We start from the raw sequence: 11,777 nt of genomic DNA on the forward strand, positions 1-11,777 counted from the left end.
CTTGCTTCTCTGCCATGTGACAACTGAACTGCAAGTTTCATTTTGTATTTATGAATATGTGATCCACCAGTTTTCGCACTATAAAGCACTTAATTTTCTTTAAAGTAGTATTGTGCGCTTCGTTTTGTGATCTCACGCATTATGCTTGTAGATAAATCTTGGAAACTGGAAAGTTATGGACAAATAAAAAGGACTTTCTAGTTTGGTTAGGTTAAACTTGCCATATGCTATACACACTCTTTCCTTTTACCTTGCCATCATCAGTTGTGAAATGCTCCTAGTTTTGATTTAGAACGATTAAATGGTGTAAGAACGATGATCTTGGCAAATAAAAGAAAAATTAAATGGTGTAACAACGCTGATCTTTGCAAATAAAAAAAATTAAATGGTGTAACAACGCTGATCTTTGCAAATAAAAAATATTAAATGGTGTAACAACGCTGATCTTTGCAAATAAAAAATATTAAATGGTGTAACAACGCTGATCTTTGCAAATAAAAAAAAAATCACGAAGTAAAAACTGTGATAAAAAACTTTCTGACGGTATCTTCCATTTCCTTCAGGTGCGTGGAGGACCCTGGGTCCTCGGAAGGGGGAGTGACGGCGGCCTCCGTCTGCGGCACCCTGAGCCCTCCTCCGGGAAGCCCCTGCGTGTCTCTCACGGCCTTCTTGTCGCCGTCGCTGGTGCCCAACGAGCCCCCGTGGCGAGTCCCTACCTCCCCGTGCCGTCCTTCGCCCTGCCCCGGCCGCTCCGTTTGCACCATCAATAGCGAGTGCCGTGCGGCGGAGCCGTGCCGCCCTTACGTGTGTACGCCCGCCTGTACCTTGGGGGAAGTCTCAAATGTTGCCGTTCCCGTCGGTGCCTTCGTCAGTGTTCCTTTCAGGTTAGTTGTCATAAGGGATACGACAGCAGTTAGGTCGTTTTCCATACTATATAGTTATCGGTCATTAATTGAGTTTTGTCGTAAATAAAAAAGCTCATCAGGTTTACCTCTATATTATTATCGGAGAAGTAAGTTTTGGAGAACGTGTTCAGATCTCGCTGAGCTTCAGCGGACATCAAACCACAACGAGACCTATTCAAGCGAATGGCCAGAATTTGTAAAAATAAACAACCCAGCAGTCACACACACACATATATATATATATATATATATATATATATATATATATATATATATATATATATATATATATATATATATATATATATATATATATATATATATATATATATATATAACGGAGCAAAGGCGAACTCAGCACACATCACATTCGCCTCCAGATCAAGAGCAGGAATACAGAAGGCGATGACATAGTCACCATTTATTGCAACGTTTCATGGTGCGCAATCACATCATCAGGGAGATCTACAGTAAAATACAATATATTAATACAGATTAATTAAAAGGGCTAACAAAACTTGACTTTAAAAAGGCGTAAAAAGCAAGCGAAAAAAACTGACAAAACCGAAACGCAAAAGGTAAATTTGTTAAGAACAGACAACTCATAAATACTGACACACTTACAAACAATATAAGTAAAAACCAGTCAGCATACTTAAATACAGACGCACTTGAAAAACGCTGGAGGTTAACTTACCATTTTAGAGGCTAAGGACATACTAAGAATAAAACACCAAAAATTAAGGGAAAGGCTGAGAGTTACGACAAATACAAAGGTACTGCGGTTGTTTGGTAGTTCAACGAGGGAACTCGTTTAATATTTAATGTTTCAAGAATAAGTAGGTCTTTTGGATAACCTTAAAACCTTCGTAGCTGATTTGCGTTTTGCATTTATAAGTGATAAATGGATTGATACTGCCGGGTCTCGAGACCCGGCAGTACCACTTATAAGTTCCCCTTCGGTGATAATTCGCCATCGGGGATATTCCTGAGGTAGCGTGAATTTGATATTAAGCGACATTTGTAGCTTCATGGTTGTATATAAATCACGGTGATAAATTTCATATATATATATATATATATATATATATATATATATATATATATATATATATATATATATATATATAATATATATTATATATTATATATATATATATATATATATATATATATATATATATATATATATATATATATATATATATATTATGTATGTATGATCACCTCCAACCGGCGGCCACGTTCCAACGCCATGACATATTTGTGCTTTCACACCATTATTTTTACTCATTTTACTCATGACCATTTTTTTTACTTCAAATTATTGAATGGCAATTTCGGGTTACTCTATGAGCAAGAGCCCGTGCTGGCATTACGCAACTTAAACATAAAGAACAACAACATGAATTTACGAGATCATCCTTCCTTCATTCCAGTAGCTCAGGATTAGAGAGGTGTGGGCGTGTGTGCGAGTGTGGAAACAAAGGGGAATTGGAGGCGTGCAGGTACCTGCCGTGTGTCGACCCGGCCCCCTGCTGGTTGGGGACCTCCAAATTTGGTGAGTATCCCTTGGTTCGGTTCACATTGCTTTTTATTACATTTTTCTCTTTTCACTTACGTTGCTTTGTTTGCATTGCTCTCTCTTTCCCTCCTTTCTTTAAATCTTCAGCTGATAACCCTTATGACCAGTCAACAGACTCTCTTTCTCTCTCTCTCTCTCTCTCTCTCTCTCTCTCTCTCTCTCTCTCTCTCTCTCTCTCTTTGTCTCTTTTGTTTTTTGTCCTAGGCATTGGATTACACTTCCATGAAGACCAAGATTTAATGTTGAAAATTAGTAGCACTATGTAAATAATCAACAAGTCGTCACTATTATCAATGTTGAAATCAAACGGAATACTATTAATTTCTATCTCGATATAAGTTTTCACAATTTTGCGACAGGAACTTATCTTAAATTTCTACACTTAATAAATGTTATTTTCCCTTTGTAATTTATTCACATCTGGATAGTATGCAACATGCATGTCAATATCCACGCCTTCTCTCTCTGTTGATTTAGATCACGACACAGAAGTGGTGGTCGGCTGTGAACTGTGCGTCTGTCACGCTGGGGAGCTCACCTGTGTTCCGCGGCCCACCTGTCCTCAACACCTGCATCGGTTCTTGCCCGTGAACACAGGTAGGATCGCTGTCGTAAATTACTTTTATGGCTGTTGATATTGTTAGGTGTTAATTATGCATGTAATTTTCATGATCGCTCCTCTCTTTTTTGTCGCAATCCTACGTCAGAATCTGATTGATTCTGGAAAGAAAAATTACTAGAAATGAAGAAAAGCCACTTTTTTCGGAAAAATGAAACTCGAACGTTATCATTGTTTAGCAGTTGCCGGCAGTTGCTTACAAAATAATACTTCTGTATATCGCTGCAAGTGTTAATAGCAGATGTTTCGATATCAGTGGACTGTGCAAGCGGAGTGTTATCAGTGTTGTAACACACTTTCGTATGGCTTCAAAATGTCATGGAGATAGCCTGCTGCAATGTGTTGTCTCTGTACCCAACGAGTGGGGATCAATGCTTTGATTGTGTTGCCCGTTAAAAGTTAAGTATACCTTAGTTTTACCAGACCACTCAGCTGATTAACAGCTCTCCTAGGGCTGGCCCGAAAGATTAGACTTATTTTACGTGGCTAAGAACCAGTTGGTTACTTAGCAACGGGACCTACAGTTTATTGTGGAATCCGAACCACATTATAGCGAGAAATGAATTTCTATCACCAGAAATAAATTCCTCTAACTCTTCATCAGCCGGCCGTAACGTAAAGAGTAATCAGTTTGAGTAGAATCAAAGGATAACTTTATAACTGCGCTTTTTTGGCCAGTGGTGCCTACCAGACTGTTGTTAAGGTATGTAATATATTTAGAAGGTCTTGTCAGTTGTTCCGTAGGGTGGTCCTTATAACAATTTGTAATATCTATGATATTAAACGCAAAACCAAAGAAATCTCTAATCGATCTGTCTAAAAAAAAATACCTCTGGGACAGAGAGCACTCATGTAAATCACAGCGGGAGTTAGAAAAGCACAGTATATCTCTACTTGCTTCCATTTAAGTAGTAAACTTAGTTAAAGAGACGTTTCCTGTCTCTTCGCTGAGGGTGTACATAGAATGATGTAGTATTGTGGAACAGTAATTGGTGACTTCTTTAATATTTGGACAACGTCAGATCTGCAAGTTAGGTTTCAGCATTTTTTCTCATAATCGTTTAGGCTTGCAGACATGTTTAAGCTCAATTTTCTAAAATTCTGATTTTAGTATCTGTAATTACTTGGGTTTTAGACAATTTTTCGGTATCTTGATTGTGATTGAATAATATATAAAGGTAAATTATTTTTGTGGGTTTTGACTCTTCCTGAAGAGAAAGCTAAGCAAATGAATTATTTATACTGCCTTTGGTGACATTAACCGCTCATGTTTTGACACTAATATAACTTACAGGTAATCAAAGGCTTTGAGAGAAAGTAATGTCCCCTCATGTTGCTCTTTTCCAGGCTTGGGCTCAGGGCTCGTATCCAGGTCTCTCCAGAGAAGTACAGGCTCGGGAGAGCTGCCTTGTGGGTGTACCGATCACTGGGTGCCTGTTTGCGCTTCCAATGGGCGCACGTTCCCCTCAGAGTGCCTGGCCAGGTGAGAACAAACGCAGATCGTAAAGCGTGCAAGTGCACGAGCACTCGGTTATATCAACTGTCAGTTATAGGTATAGAAGCATGAGTAAGCACCATGTACATTTTTGATGTCCGACGCTCCAAACAAACTGTTGGATTGTCATAGAATCCGAATTTCTAAGAACAGAGTACAATACACAGTTCTCAGACATCACATCTCGTCTTCATTGATGTCCCGTGATACATTCGTTTTGATTGTACACAATTTATTATTATTATTATTATTATTATTATTATTATTATTATTATTATTATTATTATTATTATTATTATTATTATTCGGAAGATGAACCCTGTTCACGTGGAACTAACCCACAGCGGGCCACTGACTTGACACTCAAACATTCAAAGAGTAAGTTGCTCATTTGAAAGAAATAACAGAAGGTAATAGGAAATGCAGAAAGAAGTGATTAGTTGTTAGAAAAGAAAAATAATATTATTATTATTATTATTATTATTATTATTATTATTATTATTATTATTATTATTATTATTATTATTATTATTCATAAGGGCGAAAATTTATAAGGCATATGCATAACGGCCGTTGAATCTGCATTTCAGAGTGGCCATGTAAATAAAGTAAATGAAGGTAAATTAACAAAATTAAAGATTTACAGTGGGTAACAGCATTCAAAATCAGAATCTCTTTATAGCACCAGCCTACAGCACTTCGAACAATCATTGGCATCAGTAATAATGCCAGGAGGAATATTCCGTCATTTTGTTGTTTTCTTTAAATGTTTAAACATTTTATTAATATATTTAGAATAAAAAAATGAAGGACTTCTGGAATGCGGCAGCAGTCACTATACGCATGCGTGGAATGAGATGCTCCGTAGAGGAGCACAAAAGTCACTCGTAATATCACATTATTGCTCCACTCTCGGAGCAGTCACTATACGCATGCGTGGAATGAGATGCTCCGTAGAGGAGGACAAAAGTCACTCGTAATATCACATTATTGCTCCTCTCTCGGAGCAGTCACTATACGCATGCGTGGAATGAGATGCTCCGTAGAGAGGAGCACAAAAGTCACTCGTAATATCACATTGTTGCTCCTCTCTGGGAGCATTCATGTGGGCATCTTGCTCATACAGAGACGGACATTACGGACTTACACTGGACACATTCATGCTTATGTATTTGTAGACAATGTGTTAATGTATTTATGGTCATGTTATATAAGAGCCATAATTAGTATGTGGTTATTTAAGTATATGTGTGTGGATTCATAATATTCAGTTATTTAATGTTTTTAGTTTAGGAAAGGTAGTTTGTCTGTAAACATGGGATCTAGATATCAGTGAAAGTATACCTCATTATTTGCGACATGATCGTTATTACTTTATCCCGTGATGTTAAGACTGAAAAGCACAGTATAATAAATAATAAATAACAGTCTTTTATATAAAATGTGATCGTTTAGGCAGCTACGGGATATTTTTCGGTCATGTGCCATACACTTTCCACTTAGTAATAACAATAATACTAACCCCACGAACAGCCAGTGACGTGTGACCCTAATCTCTGCCTTTATAGCTCTGTACCACCCAAGCATTAAAAGGCGCACATACGTGATTTGCTTTTAATTCAACATTTGGCAGGTGTTCTGGCTTGGACGAAGGGTCGTGGGTGGCAGGCGACTGTGGCATATTGGACGCCTGCGCGGGCGTCAGGTGTGGGCGGGGAGAGGTGTGCGTGTCTGCCCCTGCCATATGTCTTACCTTGCCAACCACCTCATGTCCGCAGCACATATGTGGTGAGTATGAGACAATAGGGTATAATATATAAGAGAGAAAGAGAGATGTACTCAGATGTTTTTACGTTGCGTGCATGCTGAGAGAGAGAGAGAGAGAGAGAGAGAGAGAGAGAGAGAGAGAGAGAGAGAGATTTAATTTATTGATACGAGTAACTGGCGTTACAGGGAGCGAGGGAGGTGTGTGAACTCGGAGGCATGCATGTAAGCTGAGTTCCTGGAGAGAGAGAGAGAGAGAGAGAGAGAGAGAGAGAGAGAGAGAGAGAGAGAGAGAGAGAGAACGTGCAATATACCAGAATGCATGTGCGTTGTGTTCATGGTAACATGTACTGTAAAAACAGATGGTGAAAGATCATATTATTTACGTTGTCTTGTCGTGGCCTGGTGTCTGACCAAGAGCCCCAGACCGTAACTCCAGATGCAACATCGTGCTTAGAAAATGATGAAACGAAAGGCCGATCAATTATAACCTCGCATTCGCAAGATGAAGAGTCCCTTCGCCATTACCTCAGAGTCACAGAATTGAAAAAAAAAAGAGGCGTTTCTCTCTGGGTATATGAAGGGCTGATGCTGTGGAACTGTTCTGCACAAGGGGTTCCTCCTTGATTCAGAAATTGGAAATTGAACATGACAGTGACAGTTGCCTGGTTTTTCTATGGAGTCACTCATTGTGAAGGGAAACGGCTCGTTGTTCAAAAGAAATATTTCCAAAGGATTAGCAGATGAATAAGCTGATAAAGAAAGCATCCCCTAAATGTCTACTGTTGTGTTAGCAAACCCACAAATGGAAAGAGATTGCGCATGATTGTCCTTTCAGCTGGGTTGTTTATGTTTTGTTTGCAAGAGCTCATCACGGATTGTGTGTGTGTGTGTGTTTATGTGTGCGTGTGTGTGTGTTTGCATTTTTGGCAGTCCGTCCGTCTATCCTCTCGGTCTCTCTCAACTGTTTGTTTTATGAATGTCTAATCAGCTTGTGCATACTGATGAGCTGCGCGTGTGATTTATATTTTGCTTGGCTCAAGACACGGGAATGGGGTTGTGTAAAAGAGAGACGGATGCCTTGTACCACTCTGGCATTTTTGCTCTTCTTTTCTTTATTGTTTTTCGTGTAGTTGTGTTGGTTTGTTGTCGTGAGAGAGGTATGGGAGGGAAAAGACGATGATGCTTTGTCTGATTTTTTTGTGTGTATGTTGATATTTTGCTTGGTGAAAGTTGGAGACAATTGATGTGGTTGCATTGTTTGGATTTACTCGTTCTTCGCTTTGTGTCTTGATGTGTAGAAGGAGGGAGATCATTGCTATGCAAGCTTTGCTTTAGCTTTTTGTGTTATTTGTGTACATTGTTTTGACAGAGGTTTTATTGTATGTATAGGAGGGAGGGGAATTTATGAGGGACCTCGTAGACCGATGTGTTGCCCTCTGCCATTCATCCCTGGCTGTCTAACTCTTCTTATCAGGCACTGACGTCACTTATTTATTTTCTTTTCTTCCAGATGACAGATTTCTCTCGTTCTCCTTTTAACTCGTGGCGATGTTTATGTGGAGAGGTGTCTGTAAACAGTTCATAACCAGTGTTCTTGCATTTATCCAATAGCTCGTAACTGCTAGCTCGGCAGTTAATTGAAATAGTGCCGTGCTAACGATGTGCTGGTTTGGAGTGAGTTTGGGCAACAGAGTTAATATGAAAATAAAAATGAGGTAAAAATTCAATGGAAACTTGGTCAAAAGGGATTTCTTCATTATCATAAGGATGTTTTCATAGACACACTGATAGGCGCTATAAACTGACCCAGCTCGTACTTGAGTGAAACAGAAGGAACATTTATTAAAGTAAAGGAAAAAATGAAAATTAATGTTCGTTTCTTTTGAAAAAGTAACGAGAGATGATTGTGAACGACTTTCGGTTTAACTTATGGCAGAATTAAATAAATCGAGTTGAACATTAAAAAAATTACCAACAATTATGCTGCAAGATGACCTCTTCATAAAAAAAGATAAGTTAAAGGATACCCCAAGTTACACCCTCCTTTTTATTAAGGAAACGCGTGACTCAAATCTAGTTTTTTCCTGACCGAGAGCAGCTCTTTTAACGTGAATTATATATATTCTAGGCTTAGAGACTAATGATTCAAATCCCCCGTAGGATCTTTGCAGCGTCCCTTACGGCCCCTAGGTCCAACCCCCTTTCGTTCCTTTTACTGTACCTTTTTTCATATTCTCTTTCTTCCATCTTACTTCCCACCCTCTCCTAACAGTTGATTCATAGTGCAACTGCGAGGTTTTCCTCCTGGTACACCTTTCAAACCTTTTACTGTCAATTCCCGTTTCATCGGTGAGTGACCTTTGGTCTAAATTCTGTATTCAAATCGGTGATTCAGATCTGCTTTTTTTTTTTATTAAAATTTCCTGCCTTTTTTTCCGTTTTTCTAGTTCCTATGTCTGGTGCTTGCCCGGCCGAGGCCTCGGCCCCAGCCTGTGATACCCAGGGGAAGAACTACGACTCGTTGTGTCACCTCGTCAGGGACGGCAGCAGCCTCGCTTACTTGGGCCGATGTCGGGTGAGTCCAACCTTTCTCGATTTTTCATACCCGTGCTGACCCGTGTGCGGAATCAAAATATTTATTTTAGAAGTGTAATGTTTCTCATTGAATGTCTATCGACTACAAGCATGCTACCATGTTTTAGTATTCGTGAAGGTTTGAGAAAGTTTTTTGTAGCATAATTATACATTCGTAATATTCGAAGTTCAATTAATGATTGGTCGGTTGAAAAAAGCAGTACTAGACGTACCTATGTATGTCGCATTTATGAAGGTTCTGTACGTGTTTGAGTATGTTTGAAGAATGGGTTTGTTTCCTTTCATGATCAGAGTGGTGACAGCCTCATTCATAGCCTGTGATTCTTATTTATTATATCTTCCTTGCAATGATTGTTCTTCAGAACCACAGACTTGTTTACCAGCTTCGTTTCTTACAATTGCGTAACCCTCAAAGAGTGTGCAGCTCTTGTAGAAGTTTAAAAAATTTTCGACATCATAGCCCTAAATTTCACGTCAAAAATAAACATTGTGATGACTTTCACTTTGTTCAGTAGCAAGAATATTGCAACCGGAGCGCTCATTTGCAGTGTAGTGATGGTGCTGGTATGGGTAGAAGACTATTGCAATCAAAATTATCAGTGAGAGATTATAGCTTGGTCATTTTCTCAAAAAAATGTGAATTCAGAATGTTTTAAGGCAAACGGACATCGAACATAAATACCTGAAATTTAGTGTTTTGTTTATTTAGGTCATATTTTGTTGTCGATCATCTTACACTAAGACGTGACTGGGAACTACTTAGGCGATGTTTTTCTTCTTAACGACAAAAACATTCTTGTTCTTGGACGTGTTTCAGAACACAGTGTTGGGAAAGAGAATATAGTTCACTTCATGGTTTATATGTTACAGTAAGATTGTGGAACCAGGGATTTCATGAAATCCCTGAAGTCCCAAGGGGCTAGTACTAAACACGGCAAAACACAATTGATCCACATGGGGCTAGTACTAAACACGGCGAATCAGTGAATCACTGTTTCGCCGTGATTAGTACTAGCCCCTCGGAGATCAAATGTCCCTAAGTGCATTTGATCTCCAAGGGTCTAGTACTAAACACGGCAAAACACAATTGATCCACATGGGGCTAGTACTAAACACGGCGAAGCAGTGAATCACTGTTTCGCCGTGATTAGTACTAGCCCCTCGGGGATCAAATGTCCCTAAGTGCATTTGATCCCCAAGGGGCTAGTACTAAACACGGCAAAACACAATTGATCCACACGGGACTAGTACAAAACACGGCGAAGCAGTGAATCACTGTTTCGCCGTGATTAGTACTAGCCCCTCGGGGATCAGATGTCCCTAAGTGAATTGGTGATTTCACGAATTCCCTGAAAGTTTCAGAGATTTCGTGAAATCTCTGGTTTCACAATCGTATTATAACACACACACACACACATAACAATATCCTCCCTTTCTCTCGTCTGACAAGAATTTGAAGTCATCGTTGTAAGTTGACTGTTGTGGGTAACAAGCGCAATGGAGATAGAGAGGCGGTTTTGAATAACAGACGTTAGTGAACAGCAGCCCCCCAAAATGTATACCGTTAAATCATATTTACAGCGGAGGACTCAACGAAATAATCTGCTCTTCATCGGGTTTAAAGTTGAAACCATAATATATATATATATATATATATATATATATATATATATATATATATATATATATATATATATATATATATAGATAGATAGATAGATAGATATATGCATATACATATATATAATATCTGTATATATATACAAGTATATATACATATATATATATGTGTGTGTGTGTGTGTGTTTATGCATGCATGCTTAAAATCACCAGAACACGTGATGTCTATGCATATGTGCCCCAAGAAAAAATGGAAAACTAGGTATGCTAAATCCTGACCGGTTTCATCTTTAGTTTTCTATGAATGCTTTTAGAGGACACATAAACGGTGTTAGAATTTACACTGTATATGCTGGAGTGAGTACAAACGAACATGCAGTTTTTCTGAAAAGTATTCGCACCTGGTAAGTAGAAAAAAGGTGAAAGAGCAGCGAACTCATCATCGTCTGAGGTCAGTGCTCCCATTACAAATCTTTTTTATGTACGTGGGTGGGCCCACACCTGTGCTGTAGTTTCAGCTCCTTAATCTATGCATTTTACGTATTTCTTTTTAAGGAGATGGATCGAATTCATACATTCTATGGCTAATATTCTTAGTCGTATAGAAGCTTTCTTTTTATAAAACTAGATTCAATAATGTTTCTTTTCATTATACTTATTGGAATAAACGATCGTTTAACCCCTGTCAAATTGATGGCGCGAACATAGACCATTCACCTGTCCGTATACTTATTTGACGCTGCTCTGTTCGCTTTTCCAGTGATTTTCCAGTTTGACGAATATAAAAATTGTCAAATGGGATTTGATGTGCACATCTTTTAGTGCTGTCGGGAAAATTATTGATAACTGTGTATGTTCCATCGTGCTATTGTTCTTAAATGCTACTTTAACTCCAGAAATCTTAAGATGGGAATATCCTTGAACTATTATTTATGTTATTGTTCTTAAATACATATTAACTCCAAAGTTCTTAAGGCGATGGGAATATCCTTGAAGCTATTACATGTGTTATTGTTCATTTGATTTAGGAGAATATTACATTTTAGTTACCCAGGTCGAAGACGTCAACATAACCATATTTCATTGGGTGGAATGTTTTTGTTTAATATCCTGCTTTTAATAAGTCCATGTACTACATATAGCTTAAAATTGGAGACAGAGGGGTTACCCATAACCATACCAAAATTTTGA

The 11,777-nt window shown here is 38.5% G+C and overlaps 1 protein-coding gene across 2 annotated transcripts in view; it reads left to right on the forward strand.

The window, feature by feature from the left end:
* Reck (Reversion-inducing-cysteine-rich protein with kazal motifs) overlaps positions 1 to 11,777 on the forward strand; it is a 135,429-nt gene that overhangs the window by 95,177 nt on the left and 28,475 nt on the right. The window contains exons 10-15 of one of the 2 annotated variants that reach the window (XM_067119483.1): positions 564 to 884; positions 2,345 to 2,466; positions 2,968 to 3,087; positions 4,457 to 4,592; positions 6,238 to 6,392; positions 8,819 to 8,946. In XM_067119483.1, the coding sequence (XP_066975584.1) occupies positions 564 to 884; positions 2,345 to 2,466; positions 2,968 to 3,087; positions 4,457 to 4,592; positions 6,238 to 6,392; positions 8,819 to 8,946 (982 nt within the window). The remainder of the gene's footprint in view (positions 1 to 563; positions 885 to 2,344; positions 2,467 to 2,967; positions 3,088 to 4,456; positions 4,593 to 6,237; positions 6,393 to 8,818; positions 8,947 to 11,777) is intronic. The other variant, XM_067119484.1, reaches the window with a different exon arrangement.

This window comes from Macrobrachium rosenbergii, chromosome 17, assembly GCF_040412425.1.
Source record: "Macrobrachium rosenbergii isolate ZJJX-2024 chromosome 17, ASM4041242v1, whole genome shotgun sequence".
In the NCBI taxonomy this organism is placed as follows: domain Eukaryota; kingdom Metazoa; phylum Arthropoda; class Malacostraca; order Decapoda; family Palaemonidae; genus Macrobrachium; species Macrobrachium rosenbergii.